This window comes from Netta rufina, assembly GCF_964035555.1.
Source record: "Netta rufina genome assembly, chromosome: 1".
NCBI classification, from domain to species: domain Eukaryota; kingdom Metazoa; phylum Chordata; class Aves; order Anseriformes; family Anatidae; genus Netta; species Netta rufina.
This window is the reverse complement of record NC_140123.1, coordinates 61,337,802-61,359,913: the sequence shown is the minus strand read 5'-3', so window position 1 is coordinate 61,359,913 and position 22,112 is coordinate 61,337,802. Positions and strand designations below refer to the sequence as shown.

The window sequence follows — 22,112 nt, the reverse complement described above, 5'->3', positions numbered from 1 at the left end:
GCCAGGCGTAGCTTTTCCTTACCTGAGCTGTACCTGCTGCGCAGACAAAACATCCGGAATTGATCCGATGAAGACTTCTCCAGAAAATCCTAAACTCCACCCAGAAAAAGACAGCTTTAGTATCGCGTCAGATCATTTCTTAATCTGTTGTTAATTCTCTTACGCGGGTTTTACAGCATATTTCAGACAAATTGGCATTACAAAGAAACCCTGTCCTTTAAATTAGGTTTAAAACTTTAAATGAGAAAACTTGTTCAGAGTCTGAACTAAATAAAATCGAATTCCATCGACATATAATGTGATATATACACAGAATATATAAGTATACATGTAATGTCCATCACAAATATAAAACACTGAAAAATACTTTGTTAGGATGATCAAATGTTTATGCATTGAATAAAGACCTGTGCACAAAAACAAACTAAAATTACTAGACTAAGAGGTGGATACAATCCTACAGGAAAGGACAACTCCTAAGTTTTTGCAAAGTTTCTGACAAAGAAAAACTTCCTGAAGAAGAAAATGAGCGTACCTTTTCTGGAGGAGTAGCTTATGAAGGAAAATGGGGGAGTGAACAAAAAGCTTTTTTAAAAAAAAATATCACAGAAATTTATCTATGCTAGTTGTGAAGCCTCATTAATTTCACCCTGCTACTTATCTAGCTTTAAAAATAATTTACTATCCTGACAAAGAACTATTTCAGTGCTTGGAAGGGACGCGGATAAAACATTCAATCCCTTGACAGCTCTGCTCTCAGCAAGCCGGTTGAACAAGGTGGCAGATTAACTGAACATCGCACACCTGCCTCTTTTTTTTTTTTTACCCCCAATTTGCAAATTGGTGCTAGTAAGTTTGTAACACTGAAGTACCACTGAAATAGAAAATCGTAAGGTGAAGTCAGTACAAGAAGAAAAAAACACGGGAAGTGTCATTTGCTTAAAGATGCACATTTTGGAATTTAGCTTCTGCTGCCAGACTAAACCAGCCTGAACACTGAAGGTAGCAAAATGTCAGCAATGTGCAGTCTCTCAAGTGAAAATAGAAATAATTGAAGCAATCAGTGCAAGCTAAATCAAGAAATAGATTGTGAAACTAAGTGGTCTTTTTTCTTTTTTTTTGGGGGGGGGGGAAATAAACTTAACCCATAACTTTATGTACTCAGTGTTCCCAGAAGCTTTATGCGAATACACAGAAGGAAAACAAAGTCACTAAAGTAAGGAAATAAATTCCACTGAGGAAAACTTTGAATCTGGGAAGGGGTCATCCAAATTGCAGAAATCAGTTCTGCGTTTCATTAAAAACAGAGCACGGAGGAAGAAAGTACCCGTAAATCTTTCCAAGCGCGTTGCTTGGCCGTGCATTATCGCCACGCACTTGATTTTGGAGGTCAGAATTAATAGCCTTTATATAAAAAAGAAAAAAAAACACGAACAAGGGGGAAGAAAAATAGCGCAGCTGGACTGAGAGCATCCAGCACGGCTGCAGGAAAGGAGAGCCATGCCTCAGTGGCTGCCAGGAATGCGCTCCGCGCTCCTCTGCCACCCGAGACAAAGGAAAAGCCGCCAGCACCATCCGAGGCCGTGAATTTTTCAGAGCACAGGCACGGAGCTCCACACAGGGCTTAGCGCCCAGGCTGCAGAAAGACTGTATGGGAAGAAATCTGGCTCACTGGACTGAAAGTTACTTGCCGGAGAGGATTAATACTTGCTCACCATGTCTAATCGCAGAAATTAAAAGAAGAAACCCACAAGGAAAGGGAGAAGGCCCTGAATGTTTTGTTGCTGAGCACATCGCTGCTGGCTACAAAGAAATTTCTGCGTGCCTCCTGCACAACACTTTGCTCCATACAAAGAAGTGCCACTGCACAGATGCAGGGGAGCATTTCTATACATTTTTTTTCGTTGTGTGCATTGCATTCACAGCTAATCCTCCACCCTGCATCTGTTTGGACTCAGGAAAGTGCTGTGAAAATGGTGAGGGATGGATAATTTTCCTAGGGGAGGAGAGGCTTAGCTGTACACACACGAGACGAGATGGGAGAATTCAGAATAAAGCAGAACTCCCTTTCAAAGGACTGTAATTAGTCTTCCGAGAGGGCAGAGGGGAACGTGTGTGCTGAAACAGCCTCTCAAGCTTTGTCTAAAGGAGGAAAATTACCCGCTTCGAACAATAGGTGTCAGCCATCGCTGGAGCTGAGATGGTGTTAAGTACAGCGTATCACCAACATGCTGACACAAACCCTGCCCTGCGCTGTGCCACAAACTTTGGCTCAACCCCTTTGTGGGCCTTCGGGGAGGAAAGGAGAGGATCCACAAGTGACTGACTCACTGAACTGCTTCTGGTGAATGGCTCCTTCTCTCTGACACGGTAAAACAGGACGTATTTGTGCAGCTTGGAGGTATGAAAAGACAAAGGTTTCTGTACATCATCAAAAAGGTGAAAGTAAAGAAAAAAAAAAAAAGAAATAAAATAAAGGAGAAGACAAGAGCCCATTGTGATAGTGTAGTTGCAGAATACCTGATAAATTACTAAGAAAATGCTGAGACTATGTCACTTCTCACCTAAAGCAGGACAAGGAAAAATATCCACCCTTGCCTAAATCCCAAACTCATACATGATAGATAAGTGTACAGCATTATTGCAACGCAGATTTCTGGTACTAGGCACAAATGCTGCTCCTACAAACACTCTCCACTCAGTGAGACCCAAGTTATGAACAATCCCTGAGTCACAGCAGGTTTCCTGCGTCCCAACAGAGTAACAGGTACATCTGCATTAGAAAAACACCCTGCCTCACTTCTTCCACTGCACTATAAGCAAACGCTCATGTGTTTTCTCAAAAGAAAGCTGTGATTAATACTTACGTGTTACATACATACATCTCTTCAGCTCACAAAAATAGATTACCTTAATTGTTATGTAGTTTTTTAATGACTTGGACATTTTTTCTTGACTTCCTTTAACGTGCAAATGCCCTAGGAAAAAAAAAAAAAAAAAAAAAAAGAATTGGGATAAGTTAGTATTCTTCTCAATGGGCAGCGAATGAGGAAAAAACTCTGGAGTCTCAGGAGGCATACGCTGAGATGGACGTGTGCCAACCATCTCAATGCAACATGTAAATTATTGTTCAAAAGCTTGGCCATGCCACCCTCAACATGGGCTGGGTGAATTTTAAAACAGAAGAAAATGTTACTCAAACAAGAACCACCCTAGGAGCAGAGACATGAGGGAAAAATAAAAGAAAAAAAAAGTCTTCCTTAACCAAATTGATGATGAATTGATAAAAAACAAACAATCAAGCACTTTTCAGTCTTCACAGAAAAGTACTTTACCTGTTACCTTGGACTTCCCAGAAATGTTTTAAGACTTGTAAAGATCATCCAATTATCCTGCAATACGATGTTCTTGAAACCCAACTTTCTGTATGTACTACTAACTACTATTTTTTTTAATCCAAAAGTGTATCGTGTTAATCCAAAATACCTCAAGTGTAAAGTTTTCTGTGCATCTCCTGTTCTGAAACTCAATCTACCAAAAATTTGGAAGGATTTGGTTGCCAGAATGGATTAGAGGGGATAAGGAAGACACTCATATCTGAGGATCTGTTTTCTGAAGTTTGATTTTAAGAGATACCATAAAGCAAGTCAAAGCTTTTGAAAGGCAACTGGTAGATTTTGCTGCTCAGAAGTAACTTTCTGAAAAAGCCGTCTGTGTTTCTTCTGGATACTTATGCCAAAAAATCTGACAGGAGCTTATAGTCACAGAGAAGAGTTAGTGAGGAGTACTGTACTTGGGAAATGAAGTCATGGGCACTATCCGGGAGCATGTTTCCTCAAAGTGGGGCTAGTGAAGGCAGTGGGGAGCATCCAAGGTGGCCATCCAGACCTTCTCCCCACGTGCTGAGTCCCCCTGCACAGCTCTCAGCTGTGTCACACCAAGCACACGTGCCTGTTAACCACAGCCCCTGTGGTGTGGCAGCCCTGGAGCACTCCAGGCACAAGGAGTGTGTCTGCGTGGCACCAGGAGCTGCATGCTAATGCTGCTCACAGTGCAGGTTTTTCACACAGGCTTGGCATGTGCAGGGTCCCTGCAGGTCCTCCACCAGGACTCATTGCCTTCTTGCTGCCTTGGGGAGCTGGTGAGGTAGAAGGAAAATAACAGGGGGATTTAGCTGGTAAGGAAACTCGTCAGGCTGCTCAGCTGAACCCTGCTCCTAGCAGGGCTAACTTCAAAGCCAGATCATGCTCAAAATTGCCCAAGTTCTGCCTGAAGAAAGGGATTCATTTGTCTGCTCACTGCTGGGATGTAGTGTAAAGAAAGAGGGGAAAAGTTATAGCTGCGATGCCTAATTGGAATTAATTTTAAAATGTAATCTCTAAGCACTAATACAGCTTTCAATAGCTGCACAGACCCTCCATTTGCAGGGCTGTGATGCAAGAAAAAGGAAGTAATGATCTCCATCACACTTAGAGTAAGCAGAGCTTGGCTTCAGGATAAAATTCTGTCAAAGCAATGCGGGAGATGAGGCTGTATGCTCCTGGACCTTGTCTGCACTAGCCACACCACCAGCACTGATAGAAGACATCAATTATTTACAGAGCCAGAGGGATGCTGAACACAGAGCCAATAAAATGCTACTCAGCACCATTTCAGAAATGCAGTTAAAAGCTTTAATTGGCTTCTCTTACTAATAGAGTAATCCTGGAAGTTACCAAGCTCCCACAACTAACAGTTTTCAGATGCTGTTAACTGCAGAACCCAGCACTTAACCCTACTCAGATGCAGATTTTTAAGCGTGAACTTTCCTCACTCTTTAACAGCACACCAGCAACCTTGCATTCCTTCAGATACCTGCTGCCTCCGGGTGCTCCTCGGGGTGGACACACTACATACAATTACGGCTCCGTTTTCACAGATCACAGAATCACAGAATTTTCTAGGTTGGAAGAGACCTCAAGATCATCGAGTCCAACCTCTGACCTAACGCTAACAGTCCCCACTAAACCATTTCCCTAAGCTCTACATCTAAACGTCTGGTGGAAGAGGTTTCACATCTTGTGAAGCAGCCCAGTCTGATGCTTGAATTTTGCATCACTCTGCACAGCGCTGCTCTGCCGCCCTGACTGGAGCCCTCTCCCTTCTCCAAGGGGACAAAATTCCCAGCAACTCTTCCAAAGAGAAAAGCAACCTTCTTGGGCCTGGTGAACGGGCATGAGAAGTGTCTGGATTCCTAGCTCCTTCGACAGTGGTTCAAGTCAGTGGGGATTCTCCTGGGGAAAGCCACCTCCAGTCCTACCTCCACCACCTGCACAGCTAAATTTGCACAGCACCCTTTCAAGGATAGCAAAGAATCAAGAGTTGTATGGATCCAGGACCAGCTACAACAAAAACTTACAATTCAATAAAAACCTCATTTTCATGATGTTTAGTCCTGACTGCTATCAGGTGAGGCCATTCCCATTGCCTTGTAGCTAAATTCAGGGCCCTGAATGAAAACATGCAGACTGCCAGAAACACTGGACACTTGTAGCTCTAACAACTAAAACAAACCCCCCATACACAAACTTTCACCAGTGGAAAATGAATAGCCTGGGTATGATTACTTATTGATTTATTTAGCTTTTGTGAAGCTGCCTAAATATTGACTGACTTAACTGTAGGCAGCCCAATTTCGAGCAATTTGGCCATGTTGTCTTAATAAGGCACAGGTAACACCTGAATTTGAAGTAATACTCCTCTTCAGGAGCCTCAGCGCTTGGAATGGTTTCATTAAAGAATCACAGAATATAAGGATTTTCATAACTTTGGCTTGGCGCTCTTCCCAGAGCACAAGTAGTCTAAAAATAAAGTCCTTATAAGAAGATTTATCCCCAGTGCAGGGATTTTCTTCCTCTAATGGGGATTGCTTCTCCAATTCTGAGCCTGCTAAAATTCTGAAGTCTGTTACCAGAATAAATTGTTTCTGAAGCTGATTCATTTGCCCTAAATAATTCACGTTATCGTCCTCCAGCAACATTTTTTGAATTAATGAATGTAATCTGTCAGCTCCTGGAGAAGCTCAGCACTCAAACTGCCCTTGGAATCAAGCTTTTATTTTTTTTTTCTTCATTTTCTTGAGAAAAGAAATCTTGAATCCTCTTTATTTGCTTAGTTTCAAAGGATATTTCCCCTATAGTTTTGACTCCAAGCTAGAGAACTCAGATTAACTGTATTTTATTTTTTTTTTGGCAGAGGGCTCCAGCTGGCAGTAGCCAGTGTATTGTCTATCTCATTGGAAGCACAGACAATTTCCCAACACTTCAGGAGTGAAGCGTACCCTGGAGGATGCACCAGCCTCTGGACAGCATCTGGTAACTTCTAACAGCCTCTACATTGAGAACTGAAACTAGAATTCGGTATTAACCCCAAACAGCACAAATATATAAAGGCTTCAGTAATTCCCAGGGTGTACCACAGCTCCACAGCTCTTGCTCAAACAAGCAGCAAGAGATTTTACACAAAGTGTTGTTCAGCAAGAAGAAAGGCAGGTTCAATCTGCAGTCTGTTGCTTTTGGTCCTTTGGAGACCACCCAGAACCACTACAACTGCAATAGGAAGAAGAAACTTCACAGTTTCTCCCAGAAGGACGCTGCCAGCCCCATCACATAACAGCGTTGTTCAGAGCATTGCGCAGCACAATCTTCACTGAAGCATTACTGTATAAGGCAGCAGCTCTACACAGCAGCAATATCATAATGCTGAAGACCAAGTGAATAAAAGACACTTTGCTATCATTTAGTCAGGCACAGGCAGCAAGGTCACTTCTAGGGGAACGAGACGCAGAGGTCTGTGGCATCGATGGGCTACCCCAAGACCAAGTCACTCACCCAGCAGCAACCTCTTTGGTCACGCCTGAGCAGACTAGACCAAAGTGTCTGACTCAGTCTTCGGCATTAACCTTGCACCTCTTACTCATCACTCATCACACTGCTACCGGAGGATTTAAAAAACAAAACAAAACAAACAACAAAAACCCACAAGCTTCTCAGAAGAATTTAAATAGTTACAGGTGCGTGAATCATGCATCAGAGCTTCCAGTTCATTGCAGCAGAGCATCTGCTTGTTAGGTTTCTCCCACATTTCAAAACATCCCAGCTCGGATGTTTCTCTACAGAGTCACAACTGTGAGCTTTGTTGGCTCATCGGTTCAGGCATCTCAGCCTTCTCTCCATTCTTATCCTTCAGGAGTACGGAGTCTTTGTAAGAGAAGAGCCTGTTCCCTGTATCCATAATTACAGGCTATTTTACTCAGCACTCCACTGAAAACTGTCTTTTAAGCTCACAGGCAACTGGTGCTGAGAGATGATGGAGAGCTAGACTGGTTTATTCCAGTTTCAAAGCTTCTAAAACACTATGATCAGCTACCTGTCACCTTCCCTCACCTGCCTCCAGATACCGAGGGTTCTATCTCAAAGACAGCAGGAATTTCTATTTTTAGGAGGCCATATAGAAAAGATCAATTCTTTTCACCCTCTTCCAGCAGGACTGTCACAGCCAAAGTAAAATTGGAAAAGAAACTGTTATCATACCCAGTGCCCTCAAATTTTGCAGAAATCAAGTGAAAGGAGATGAGATTCTGCCGGAAGAACTTTTCTTTCCACATTTTTAATTAGGAATAAACGCTGTACAGATGATACTTAGTATTTCAGTGTAACCACTTAATAAAGGCATTCGTTCTACAGTTTCAAGATTCACTCATTTATGTTTCTTCTTTTAGTGAGGACAGAACTTGGCCACTGCAGTACAGTATCTGTTTCTAAGGTTTTCTTCCCATTTCATGCCATACGATGTCAAACCTTAAAAAAAAAAAAAATAAAAAAAAAAAACCTTATACTTGTACAGGCCTCTCAGGTGATTGATATTTCACTTACCAGAATGCAGAAAATAATTCCCCCACTGCTCACACTGATGATACACCTCGCACTGCGCGATCTCATTTTCATGATGAGGAAACGCGAGATCTATTCCCCCAGAATGGATGTCCAGCTGCTTTCCAAACACTGCGCTGTAACAATAATTTCCTGGTCAGCAAGGGGAACGCTACAAAAGGTTTTTGTAAAAGAAATGCAGAAAATGGTAAGGTGAAACATCATAAATATAAACACATTATTGACTGATTACAGTTTCAGGTGAGGATTTTACACAGATCTTAATACCAAAATTGCAGTAGAACCTGTGTGGACAGGACCACAACTGCCTGCTATTAATCTTCCTGCCTGTATGAGCAATTATTTTTCTAATTTAGATCAAAGAACGGCAAGCAGGACATCTCCCTTCCTTGTTCTGCTACGGTATCAGCATCAGACAGCTTCCTTCATCTACAGACTAAACAACTTCAGAGATGAACGTTTCTTGAAATTTGGTGTTCCTATGCTTTATCTTGTACCTTTCCTGTTAGAATACAGGCAATACTGTACACAGTTATGACAGAAAATGCTTAGTCCTACACTGTTATAAAGTCAAAAGAAAATGCCTAATTCTGGACGCATGAGAATGAGACTGAAGAAACAAATTCACTGAAAAGCCAGAAACCAAAGGAGAAACAACACTGCCATGCATATTATCTATCTCTAAGTGACCTGTTGGAAATGCAAACCTCTCATTCAGTCGCAGCCTGAATTACACACGCACATGGGTTAATGACAAGGGAATTATCTGAGCCCCTTGCCTCTGATTCTCCCAAGCCCACTTCTCTAATTCCAACAGCAATGACGACTCCGTGTGGGTTACCCAAGGGCTTGCATGGCACAGACATCTCTAAAATACTGGTGGTTGGAATGAAGGTATTCACGTGGCAGTATGACAAACCTCTTTCTGGTTAAGCCTCACAAGTCAAGGCTCATCAAATGTATCCACTGCTTCATTAAGTCCCTGCTAGGTCATGCTGGGCAAGCTGGTCACTTTATTTTGCCTGCCTCTTCCATAGAGGATACTTAACCAGCTCACAGCAAAACAAACCAATGCTAACTGCACAGGAACTGCAGACACTCAAGTTGGGGAAGACACAATGTCTATGCAAGCAGAAAATGAAAGACAAGCCACACATGTGCACTTTGGATACACACAGTCTCTCCTTATGTCCCACTAACAAGTTGGTCCTGGTTAGATGTCAAAATTTTTGTCCCTTCTTGGGACAAAACACCCTGGCTCGTGATGGCACTGCAGTTCTAGTTCACAGAGCCACAGAGTGGTTGAGGCTGGAAAGGCCCCCTGGAGGCCACCTGCTCCAGCAGGGCCACCCAGCGCAGGCTGCCCAGGCCCATCCCCAGGTGGCTTTTGAGGATCTCCTAGGAGGAGACCCCACAGCCTCTCTGGGCAGCCTGTGCCAGTGCCCCGTCACTTGCACAGTGAGAATGTGTTTCCTGATGTTCACAGGGAGCCTCCAGTGTTCTAGTTTGTGCCCACTGCCTCTTGTCCTGGCACCAGGCACCTCTGAAAGGAGCCTGGCTCCATCTTTTTGGACCCTCCCTTCAGGTATTTGTAGGCATATATCTTTATAGGTTTTTACATTTATAGACCCTCTCAGTTTGGGGCAGAGAAACAGGAGAAAACTAAAAGAGAGAATGGAAGACAGACTGTCTGTGGCTATGTCTAAAGCTCATACCCCACTGCTTCTTCCTGCCTGCTTCAAAACCAGATTAAGTGTGGACCTTCAGAGAGAGACCCCAGCTTGTCCCTTCCCTCTTGCCACCTGGAGGCAAACACTGTCCATTGGCAGTTTCCTCCGACAACACAAATAAGAGCTGAGGAGAGGGAAAAAGATCGACAAAATGCTCAGGGACAGGAGCTGCAGCCCATCTCTGACTGTAAGTGAAGCTCCAGATCAGACCTGAGTCACACCAGATGGTTCCCTCCTTCTCCAGGACTAAACTAGAGACCGATGCCCTTCACCTTCTCTCTTTCTCTCTCACACACACACTTCAAAGATATTTCAAAATTAATTCACCTAACTTAAAGAGTTTTGAGATCTTTGGCAAAACAGACAAGTAGTTATTACATAAAACGGGTACTTGAGAGCTGACTGTGACAGTACAACACCTCAGGTAACTTACAAAAATAAGCTCCCTGTTTCTCACAGTCCCAGATTACCACACTTCCGCTCTCCACGGGTAAACTCCTATTTACATGGCAGGAGTCTCATCACAGTGCAGTGTACAGAAAATACATACATCCTCTAAATAGCATCACATTAGCACATAGGCCACTTTGTAACCAGTTGTCCTTTCTTACCTAGAGTGCACTTCTGTCATAGGTTGCACTTCAAATGCAACATGCCTTTGTGCACTTGGGTTGCTTTAAGAACTGCTCCACAGCACTGAAACTATTTAGTGACATAAAATCACCTTTATAATGCTTTTTGCTAGCAGGTAGTAATGACTAACGTCCCTACATGCACCAGCACGGCCTATGAAAGAGAAACCTGAAGCAGTTGTTCCACCTACTTTCAGCTTGGGTTCAAAACTCTCAAGTTACACAAGGTCAGAACTCAGTAATTTCTTATTAGCTTTGAAAAAAAGATATGAAACTAATGCAAAACTAAGTACCTCTACCAGTGTTTCACAAAGGAAGAGTTAAAGCCTCTTTTTTCCAAACACAAATTAATAGGTCATAAATTGACACTTCATGGGACAAAGTATTCCTGTCCTGTAGAAAAAATAAAACAAAACTCTAAATTCTGAGCAAATTCTAGACACCTCTAAGCAAACTACTACTGTACACAATTCACATCATGCCCACAGAATATACTGCCACGTAGAAATCTGAATATTTAGTAGTGTGGCTGGCTTTTAAAGAAATCTGAATAATGATAGATGATTAGCAGACACATCCACAAGTGCCATCAAGATAATGTCAGCAAAACTTCCTGTGTCCTGATACAGCACTACAGGCTTGACTAGGTCCGCTGGAGATTACATGACGTGGAAGGGAGGAAGATGAAAGAGGTCTTTCTTAACTTTCACAAAAACTTCAGTTACTCAATTCAAGTTAAAAGAGTCCCTAATCAGCTACGTGATCTTGCATGGCTTATTTTAAATGCACGCTTTTCTCTCTAAGGAGAGAAAGTGCCAAAATATAACAAGGCAGCTATGGAAAGTATTCAGATTAGAACTGGTGCTTTCTACTGATCATAAAAAAAAAAAAAAAAGACCAGTACTGCTTCTACTACTGTAGTGCGACTGATGACAAAAACCAGCGATGGATTTAAAATACCAGAAATCTGACCTTGATATCGTGGAGCACTCGATGTGCCATCCAGGCCTTCCTTTTCCCCAGGGAGAAGTCCAGAATAACTCTTGAGGTTTGGCAGCTTTCCACAGCGCAAAATCTTTACTGTAGCGTTTATCAGTATCAACTACCATGGAAAAGGGATTTGTTAATGGGACATGTCTCAGAAAAATAAATAATGAACAAATGAAAGAAAGCAGAAATGTGCGCTTAGTGAACCATTCAGTTTTTATTTTCTGCCCAACTCCTTTTTCTGTGCCCTTCCTCCTTTCCTGCTTACCTTGGGCTTCCAGTTCCTTGATCAAGCTTTTGAAAAAATAGTATGTGGAATTTGATTTCTGCAGGCTAAAAAGATGGATTCAAGATTCTTTAATACATCTCATCTTTTCTGTTCTTTTGGCTTTCTCTGGTTTTATCTCATTCGCTTAGTTACTTATCATCTAGTTTCCTAGGATATACAGGTTGGACTGCAGCAGCAGAAGAAAAAAATCCTTAATTATTTAACATTGCTCATCTGTTTTTATCAGCAGTGACGTTAGATTTACTTCTTTTCTCTACTTATTCCAGATCATTAACAGAAACACCATGTATGACTGGGTCTAAACCTACCCCTGCAGCATTCCACTACCAACACATTTTAATGATGATTCACAGCTATTTTCAGGGCTCTATCAGGTGGTCATTTTTCTTGATCCACTCCACTTGTCCTTTATTGATATTATATAGAGGCTGTTTTTATTCAGAGCGTCATGCAATATTAAGCGGAGCACATTACCGAAATCCATTACACCTGCTTCATCATTCAAAATTGATAAGAAATAAAGGGACAGAAATATAACCTGAGCTCTACCAACTGAATCTTCATCTCAGCTTTCACTGTCTTGCCAAGCTCTGTTTGACCTGCATCTGTTGATTCCATCCCTCTCTTGCCTTTTTGGAGTATATTACTGCGAAAACAGCACTCTTCATCTTCTCGGTTATAAACTAAGGAACGGTCACTGAATCTTTAGAGATCAGAGTAAGTTCAGTAGTAAGTGAATTTGAATTGAGGGGAAGCAGGGTAAAATATGAATGATTGCAGCCATGAGACGCCTCTGGAAACATCTTTTCCAAACCCTAACCAGAGCCGGCTCACCTACAGCAGGCTCCCCAGGGCCTCTGTTAACCCTAGGGCAGCCCACAGAGTTAACAGAGCTCTACAACCAAGTGCTTATTCGTGTCAGAGAGCAGCAAGAGGGATCTGTTCAGGAGATGCTGGTTATGACACTGTGCCCTGCAGCCACCACAGTTTGCTTTGGCGATGAGTGTGCTGTCTGGGACATTTAGGACTGGAAACGTTCTGGATTCGCAGAGAATGAGAGTGACCTACAATTCTCTGGTTTTTAATTTCAGAAGAGAGGAGACAGCAGGCAAAGCCCTGTTTTGGCACCTGTCTGCTTCCAATTGTCACTAAAAACACCCCAAGGCCCCAAGAAACTGGGGACCTGGTAAAGCAGAGCACACACCACAGGACGCCAGTTCTGAGTGCAGTTCTCCAGCAGCAAACAGGAGGGCACAGCTCTTCAAAATGCCTCCTGTGCAAACTCAAGAAAGGTAACACAACACAATACAATGCAGGACATCCTCGCCTATATTCAGCTGGGGACCCTTATGCTACTATGTGCCTAGGATTAATCAGGAGGATGGTTGCAGCCTGTCAGTTACTGCCCCTACAGAACGTTCCCTTTGTGGGCTGTAATGAAACAACTCCAGAGCGGAGCTGTGAGAAGCTTCTGGCTGCAATTCACCTGAGTATCACCTCCTAGACATTTCCAGTAATTGCAAACACAATTTTTTTCAATGAAGAGGTAGTGAACTTCAGCATGAAAAGCACACGGGAGACCTGCATCGATCTCTCCTATGCAGAGACCTGGTCAGAGCCAACTTACGGAAACTACTGCGAGGATCAGCAGCCCTGCTCAGCAAAACAGCAGCAAAAACAGAAGAACACAGCCAAGTGCACATTACCACAGCCCATCAAAAGGGCTCACACAACCACTCTGCTTAGCAGTAGTCCGGTGGTAAATAATGAAAGAAGTAAATGCATCTGGTTAGCACACACCAGAAGGGTGCAACTGCCCAACAATAATGTGGCAGGTGACGTTTCCCAGCATTTCCCCTCACCCACCTCACTGCTGGCTAGTGCAAGGGCTGACAGCACCACCTCATCACTCAGCTTGTATACAACGCTCCCAAGGATTTAAATAAAATTGATTAAGAATCATGATTGTTCTAAAGTACCAGAACAACGGCATAGAGAAAACCAAGCATGAAAAAAGACAGTTTCCACTTGCACTGCCTCAATAAGCAATCACTAAAACACAATGTCTTAGTTAACTAAAAACGCTGGCTATGTACAAGTTACAAAACTGCTTTAAACTGTTGAATGAAGGTTTATGCGTAGATACATCATGAGTTCAGACGAAGCATTAACACAAACAAGTTGCTGCCATGAGCTTACCTGCTTCATCTTGTGTGTCAGGACTAATAGCAGTTAGCACTCCGTATCTTTCTCCCCAGGATTTAACATCGAAATAAACATTGCCTAATAGAAAAGAAATATTTAGTTTTAGAGCAAGGATGGGGCACATTCACTCTGCTGATATGATGGAGAGATAGTATTTCCCTGAAAGCAAAACAAAACAAAGTACCTTTGAACTTCCATTTGAAATTCTGATTTAGAAAACCAGAAATGCTGCAGAAGTAGCAGCCCATGTTACTAAGCTTTACAGTAACCCCATGGCATTTTCTTGATTTGCACCTAAGACAACACTGTTTTCTGGACATCTGCCTGGGTTTTTCCCCTGCTAACTAGCAATCCCCTCCCATGACTGAATTATTACCTACTAGTGTTCCAGTTAAAACACACTCGCATCCTTCTACAGCCACTAGTGCTACTAAAAAATTTTCCACATATTGTGTTTTGCAGGCATGTCTTTTACAGTACATGGCAGATATCCAGCTCCTGCTACAGCTATAAGCTTCCCCCAGCTCCCTTGCAGAACCCAGGCCAGGACTTCCCCACAGGAGCTGAGACAGCAGCTCATTACAGCAAACAATTATGTTAAATAATGAACTACTTTTAACTTAAAAATAGGATAAGAGTTGTTTGGCACACTCGTATCATCACAAACGAGTTGCTCAAGCAGTAGTAATCAACAAAACCCGGTACAGCATATCTCACCTGATCCCTAAGCAGGATCACTAAGAGGAGGTGCCTTACTGCAAATCTTACCTCGCGAGGTTGCATAAGCCTGTCCATTAGCAATTATCGTTTTTATAAAGGAAATTATCTGAGGAATGTTTTCGGTAACTCTCATATACACTGTAGGAGGAAGGACCTTAAACAAAGAAATGGTGACAGTTCATTAGACTGTGTGAAATACACTACTGACAAGCCACTCCAACGTCAGAAACAAATTTTAATGACCACTCTTCTTAATTTTATCTTACAAAAAACAATGTTGCAAATATCATAGAAAGATTGCAAGCACTATTTAAGATGCAGATAATATTAAAAAAGTAAAAAAGAGGGACAGAAAAAGAAATCTACTAGTTTTCCCCAGTGGCTTACTGCCTGCTTCTGACAGTACTCTGGAAAAGAAGCAAAGTCACCTGAACTCAGTGACAGAATATTTGATGTTTTATATGCTTTAGATCAGGATATTTCTGCATGACAGTAACTAAGTATTATCTGTGAACCAAGGCTTTACTGTATGGGGCAGGAAGTCTGTGTTCTTAAATAAATTTAACTTCTTCATTCCTCTTCCAGAATAGCCATGCTTCCTCTCCCCCTCCTTCAGATGGTGTGCAACATAAAGCCTGTTTCTCCCCAGAAGAATGAGAAAGTAAATCACTACTCAGTTTCTGAACAACACTTCATCAGACAAGCAATCAATTGTGTTTTGTTGTGTCCTTCCCCAACCCCCCACATCAAACTGTCAAAAAAGGATTCCTTACTAGAAAAATTGCATTAAAATACTCTAAAATTTAGAAGCTCAATTATCTATACCTTCAAGGCAGCCATATCTTGCTTAAAGTCTTCTTCATAAATGCGAGCAAGAGCTACTGGCGATATATTCATCTGAAAGAAAAAAAGATCAGTAAATCAAAGCGATAACATAAAATACTGCAATCTTTTATCAGGCAGTTAGTAGCTAATTGGAAGACTTACAGAACCCCCAAGGTACAGAGTCAGAAAGGCTTATTAATCTAGCATTCACGGGAAGGGGATGCAAGTTATTTATAACTTAAAAGTAGTATTTCATTTAGGCTCCTGAACTACCAAAATATTAATAGATAACTTTTAAGAGAAAGCAACAGAAGATTAAAATAATGAACTCCTTCCCTCCCCCATTATTTTCCTCTTGAGAGGGTCATCTTCCATTTGTACCTACAAGATACACTACAGTGCACGGATGTAAAATTCATTCAACTTATTGGCAGGGGACACCGATACCACCTCCTTGTCAGAGACTTGCAGGATGAGACAGGATATTAATTTCCAGTGATTAAGAAAAATGAGATATTTCAGCTGATTGTACTGAAATATGAGTAACAGTCAGGGAAAATTAACTGAAAGTCAGTTCCGTGTTTTGCCAAGTGCAGGAGTTCTCAAACATCTTCTCCACATTTCTCATACACAAGCTGACTGACAGGAACTGGGATCCTCGCAGAAGTGCACTCCAAAAGGAAAGAGGCAATTTAATCACGTTAAGAAGGCAAAACCTGCCCTGTCAGGCAAAAGCATGGTATCAGTGTATCTCAAATTCAAGTTTTACATCTTCTCTGAGGAAAACCTACTGGGGAAGAGCCAGCAGACTGCCACCCTCTCCAGCTTGCAGATTACTGAATTGTTAACAAAAATCAATCCAGTTTCATTGCTTTGAGTTCATTACTGGAGTACCTTCAAGGGGTGGGTACCTCTATTCAGACAAGTTAGTGGACTAGGCAGGAGTTCTGGTGAAGACCAGATGCTCATCTGGCAACGGAAGGAGGAAGATGCTCAGTGCTAAGGCATGCTTCTGCCTGCAGACCAGAGTGAGAGCTCTTCCAGCAATGGGATTCACCTCAACACGCAGCTCAGCTGCTTCTTTGATCAACAGAAAGACAAAAGCACCTAAAGGAAGATGGGAAAATTTCCAAGCACAGACAGACTCATCTCTTTTTCAAAGGACCACTCAGGGAATGTAGCATGCTTCTCACAGACCAGATGCCCAACTTTCAGAATCCCTCTATATGAGTCCCACCAGAGGATGAAAAACAACGTCAGGCACGTTGATCCTAACACTAATACTTCAGCTACAAATGTTGGCAACAACAGAAGCCAAAAGCAAAAAAGAGATCTTAGAAGCAGAGACTTTGATTGTACAACCAAAGCGTGCAGAGCAGGGCATTCAAAAATACACAAAAATGCTACATAAAATAGATCTTCTTAGAACCAAAGAATGGAGTAAATAAGCACACGTTCTTTTAAAACACCTTCCCCACACAAAATAAAATCTCCTTGATGTTCTGATGATAAAGAAAAAATGTGAAACGCAGCCTTCTTTTTTTGGTTAAAGAGAACTGGTCTTAAAAAAAAATGCAAATAAAAGGACTATCAAAATGCAGAATAAATTCTTGGTATTTTGGGGACCAAAAACATTTTTTAAAAATGACATTAAACATTCACCAAGCACAGTTGTTTAAAAAGGTCTGATTAAAATCCATCTGAGAACTACTTACAGCCATAAAACATTTAATCATGCCAACAACCCTGAGAATTCAGTGAAAAGTTTGGTTGTGTTGATTTATTTTTTTCCCTTCTGTATTTTTGTACTGATCCAACCACCAGGCCCCTGTCTTACCAAGCCTTACCCAAAAGTGTCAACTTTCAAGGAGGCCATGAACTCAGACAAGACTAAGGACACGTCTCAAGGTGCTGACTTTTCAGCTAGAGAGTGCTTGGCACCTTTCAGGAACTGCCCTCAACCCTGTATATCATCATTTACTGTCTTTAAAGCTCAACAACATAAAACATTTCTTCAGAAAACAGCCAGAAGCTACTGGCTTCGGTTTGCTTTTGGAAAAAGATATGCTTCAACTCTGCTGATGGGTTGCCATGGCTTTTTCTTTTCCATTGGCCTTCCAGACAAGGCATAAGGCCACCTTTCAACTTAGCTGCACCTGCCCCAGGAGCAGCTAGAGGGCTAAAAATCTCAAAATGTATTACCTATTGAAAAATAAATAAATTAAAAAACAACAACAACAAAAACAAACTTAGGTTATTTCCCTACATAACTATATCTAGGAAATACCAAAAGTTTGGATCAAAGACTGTAGCAAATACCCACCTCATTGGCTCTTTTTATGATCTTGTCATCTATGTCTGTAATCCCCATCACCATGATAACTTCAGTTTCAAAAAAATGAGTCAGTATCCTTCGGATTATATCAAACCTAACATAGGAGCTGGAAGAGAGAAAAAAAAAAGAGTTTTTAAACATGCAGCAACAGGAATAAACTTTGATAAAAATGTCAAAGAGCGCTGACAGCCACAGAGATATTCTCAATACCCTAATACTTGGGGGAAAAAAAAAAAAAAAAAAGGTGGTCTTGAGTGCATAAAATGCTTTTACAAAATTAGTTCCAATCTGCACAAAAGTCAAGCAAATTTCAGTTGAACTGCTCTACCCTCTTCTGGCATTAGTGACACATTACAGCAAATTTTCTCCGCTTTCTTTTCTTGCATCTCTTTATGGTAACACTGAGCTGTGTTTCAAGCTGCCTCTCACCCAGAAGACTTTTCCCAAGCAAACAGTACAGAAGAGAGACACGGATCAGTTATTTTTAAAATAAAAGGCCCTCAGTCTGTGTATGCCAGCAGGCTTTCAAAGTCCACCACACAGAGTGATAGAGCTCGTGTTAACTTTGCTTGGGGTCGAGTAACAGGTAGAGCTACAAGCAAGCTATTTCATTAACACACCACAGATCTTTTCTGACAGCAAAGAAGAGCTGCTCTGGGGGGGTTACTTTATTTTATTTACAGCTGAGAATAAATCTTCAATATCATCCAGGCTGTACGTGACAAAGCTGAACATTTGGCGCGGCCAGACGGATCCACCTGCACGTGGTGCAGGCCTGCGGCAGCCTGCTGACCCTCACAGGCCCCCCGCTCTTCCTTCTCAGAACATGCTTTGACTCGGTAAAACCCAATTACTGTGTGAAATAACAAAAGGTGACTCCAGGCTCGCACTCTGTCCTGCAAGATGAGGAGAAACCTCAGCCTCCACTGGCTGTGAAGAAACCCAAGCGCACTGCGTCTGCACAATAGAGCAAAGAAAAGCCCCAGGAGCTGCAGCTTTCCATGGCACCCACACCACTGGATGGGCTGCACCCACCGTGTCCGTCAAAGAAAATGAGTGTAAGCAAACACTGCCAAGGGGTTTGCATCCTTCCCCTCAGCTGTGGGGACCAGGCAACCTTAAGATTCAGACTCTATGTAACAAGGACATGGGCTTGGAGCCCTGCATTCAGCTCTGGGGCCACCAGCACAAGGAGGACATGCAAGTGTTAGCACAAGTCCAGAGGGCCACAAAGATGATCAGGGGCTGGAGCACCTCCTGTAAAAACAGGCTGAGGGAGTTGGGGTTGTTCAGCCTGGAGAAGAGAAGGCTCTGGGGAGACCTTACAGCAGCCTTCCAGTACCTAAAGGGGGTTACAGGAAAGCTGGGGAGGTAGGGACTCCTTGTCAGGGGGTGGAGTGATAGGACAAGGGGGAATGACATAAACAAAAAAAAGGGCAGACTTAAATTAGATATAAGAAGTTATTTCCTATGAGGCACTGGAGCAAGATGCCCAGAGAAGCTGTGGCTGCCCCATCCCTGGAGGTGCTCAAGGCCAGGCTGGATGGGGCTTTGGGCAACCTGGGCTGGTGGAAGGTGTCCCTGCTCATGGCAGGGGGAGGGGTTAAATAATCGTTAAGGTCCCTTCCAACCCAAACCATTTTGTGATTCTGTGATGATTTTAGTATCTTGATGAAGGAAAATACTTTACTTTTGTTGTTTGCACTGTGTCCGTATTAAAAAGGCCTTTTGGAAGGTAGCACATGCTGCCAAGAAAAGAGATATTAATGAACAGCAGCTCACTGGGAGCAATGTGCATCTCATGTTGTGACACAATTCCAGTAGATTAAATTCTTCTTTGGACCTCTTTCAAAGGGACAATGCCAGCACCAAAAGCTTAAAACTGTATTTAACAGTTCTGCAGCTTTAGTTCCCAAATGATATACAAATTTTGTGTTGTTCCCAGGCAAAATGGCATGAAGGAACTCCCTCCTATTTGGGCTTATTCTTACCATGGCCCTAACCAGGCTGTAGCCCACATCAGTAAAATCCAAGCCAGTCTCAGCACTGAGGGAAAAGGTGGCATTTTCTGCATCTTTTTTTTTTTTTTTTTTTTTTTTAATATATAGAATAAATTATGGATACTGTCTGAAAACACACAGGGTGCCTGTTTTGAAGTCTGGAAGCACAACATGCTAGAGAAAGTTGGATTATCTAGAGAAGTAGGAAGTCTTAGTGGGGAAAAGAAAAATAGTAATGCAATTCTTTCCAAATTCCTCTTGAGGATCTCAAGCTCATTTCCATTATTCATGATCTGCTGTTCTTGTTACGCTCACTGCAAATGAAATGGAAAAAGGATGGAAAAAAGGAATTCCAGTGATAAGATCAGATGCTGCAACAGTGCAACACCATGAGGGTATTTTATAGGAGTGACCCTGTAGCAACATGCATCATTCCATGTGACTTTGTGCTATTTTCCAGAGCATTTCCTGATCTGTAGCCTCCCATTCATTTCAGCTGTGCCAACAAAAGCAATGTTCTTGTAGCTCTGCAAGTAGGCCTAGATACTGGGAAAAAATAAAAATTAAAACATTCTGAACAGGGCAGCTGAGATGTCACTACTGAGATCTGCAAGACCACAGACACTGGGAGGGAACAGTTAATTCCTTGCCCCCTGAAGGGTTCACCTGTTCAGAAGAGAGAGAGGAAGATCTTTAGCACAGGCATCCTGCTGTACTACAGAAAACACGTGAAGGCATTAAAGAGGCGGCAGAAGGATGATAACATAGCTCCTTATCTGCGTGACACACCACCGTGAATGTGATATACAGCCCTAACTGTTCTTTCTTATACTATAAGTGAAAAGGTCAGGAATAGGTGGCACAGAAATATGGCAAACTTTCAGACCAGGGAAGCTTGAAATTGTTAGTTTGGACATAGGCTAAAAATGAATGGAAAAAATAGCAGATCTCTTTTAATCTACTCTTTTAATCAGGAGAACGTGGAGAACCACTGACTGAGACACTCAAAAGACACATAATGATCCAAGTTGAAGCTGAAGTCCTCTGGCTTTATAAATGCTGTACTCCAGACCCACTATACATACCACTTTGTATCTGTTCTAGCAGAGAAACATGGGCAGCACTTATAGAAGCGGTATAAGTTCTACTCCACAGGCCAGCTGTGCAAGGCAATGCCTGCACCTCTCCTTCCTTGGTACAGTTTGATTACTGAAACTTTATGTTAAAAGAGCATCACGCACACACACACTGAGGAAAGATGCTGAAAGAAAGACGTGAATAAGATCAAGAAAAGAATAGCTGTGATAACAGGAATATTATTACATGTAATAATATAGCGTTATTGTATCTTAGAATAGTTCACTGTGCCAAAGCTATGTGGAATATCACCAGAGAGGAAAGTTTTTGAAGAGCCTGCACCTGCAGCACCATGCACAGCAGAGCTGCACCCAGCCTCCTGGAAATGCAGCACGCGTGCTGTTGCCCCTGCTGACTGTCCTGGTGAACCTACAGGGGTAATGGGTATAGAAGTTACCCACGGATATGGAATATTTTTATATATATATATATATATATATATATATATATATATATACACATATATGCCCTGCTGGTGTGCCAGCAGCCAGCAGAGCTCACTCCTCTCCCTCCCCACGACCCCCAGGCACCCTCTGCCTGCAGGGTTAGGAGCCGGGGGCTCAGAGGCAGCCCGGATCTCCGCGAGCAGCCGCAGCAGAACCCCCGTCCCTCCCCTCCCCGCTCACTCACCAGGCGTGCCCGAGGTGCGCCCGGTCGTACACGGTGGGCCCGCAGCTGTACCTGCGGAGACACAGGGAGGCAAACGGCGCCCGTCAGCCCCCTGCGGGCAGGGACCGGCGGCCGAGCCCCGGGGCTCCCCGCCCCCGCCGCTACCAGGTGGCCACTCGCTCCCGGGCCAGCACCAGCGGCTCCTTGCTGCGGCTGCGGCTGTTGTACGCCACCACCCCGCTGGGGCTGCCCGCCGGGGGCACCCAGCGCTGCCTCCTCCGCCCCGCCTGCCCGCAGCAGCAGCGGCGGCAGCACCGCCGCCATGTCGCCGGCGCGGCCCCGCGCCAGCCCCGCCGGGCGGCCGCCGCCATTCCGCGCAGCATGGCCGCGGCACCCGGCACCCCCCCACCGCTCCCTGCTCCGCTCCTCGCCCGAGGCGGGGAGGCAGGAGGGAAGAGGAGGGGTCGGGGCGGCTGTCACCGCCCCCGCCGTGCCGCCCCGGCAGCCCGGAGGTGGCCGGGATGTGCTGCTGCTGCTGCTGCTGCTGCTGCTCGGGCTGCTGCAGCTGCGGGGTTTGGGTTTGGGTTCGGGTTTGGGTTTGGTGACTCAGAGCACGGGGAGGAAGCGGGGCTGAACCGGCTGGAGTGCCCGGACCTGCTCTGGGAGCTCCGAGCTGCTCACCTGGGGTGATTAAAGCTGCATGGAGCAGGCG

At 43.4% G+C, this 22,112-nt stretch overlaps 1 protein-coding gene across 3 annotated transcripts in view; it reads right to left on the bottom strand.

Moving 5' to 3' along the window:
- Positions 1-21,783, bottom strand: part of CARS2 (cysteinyl-tRNA synthetase 2, mitochondrial) — a gene marked incomplete at its 5' end in the record, with an annotated part of 34,740 nt that extends 12,957 nt beyond the window's left edge. For all 3 annotated transcript variants that reach the window (XM_084289893.1, XM_084289894.1, XM_084289895.1), the window contains 10 exons: positions 23-89; positions 2,911-2,978; positions 7,914-8,047; positions 11,266-11,395; positions 13,769-13,852; positions 14,543-14,648; positions 15,320-15,391; positions 17,643-17,760; positions 21,422-21,472; positions 21,566-21,783. In XM_084289893.1, coding sequence (XP_084146019.1) covers positions 23-89; positions 2,911-2,978; positions 7,914-8,047; positions 11,266-11,395; positions 13,769-13,852; positions 14,543-14,648; positions 15,320-15,391; positions 17,643-17,760; positions 21,422-21,472; positions 21,566-21,783 — 1,048 coding nt within the window. The remainder of the gene's footprint in view (positions 1-22; positions 90-2,910; positions 2,979-7,913; positions 8,048-11,265; positions 11,396-13,768; positions 13,853-14,542; positions 14,649-15,319; positions 15,392-17,642; positions 17,761-21,421; positions 21,473-21,565) is intronic.
- Between the last annotated feature and the right edge of the window lie 329 nt (positions 21,784-22,112).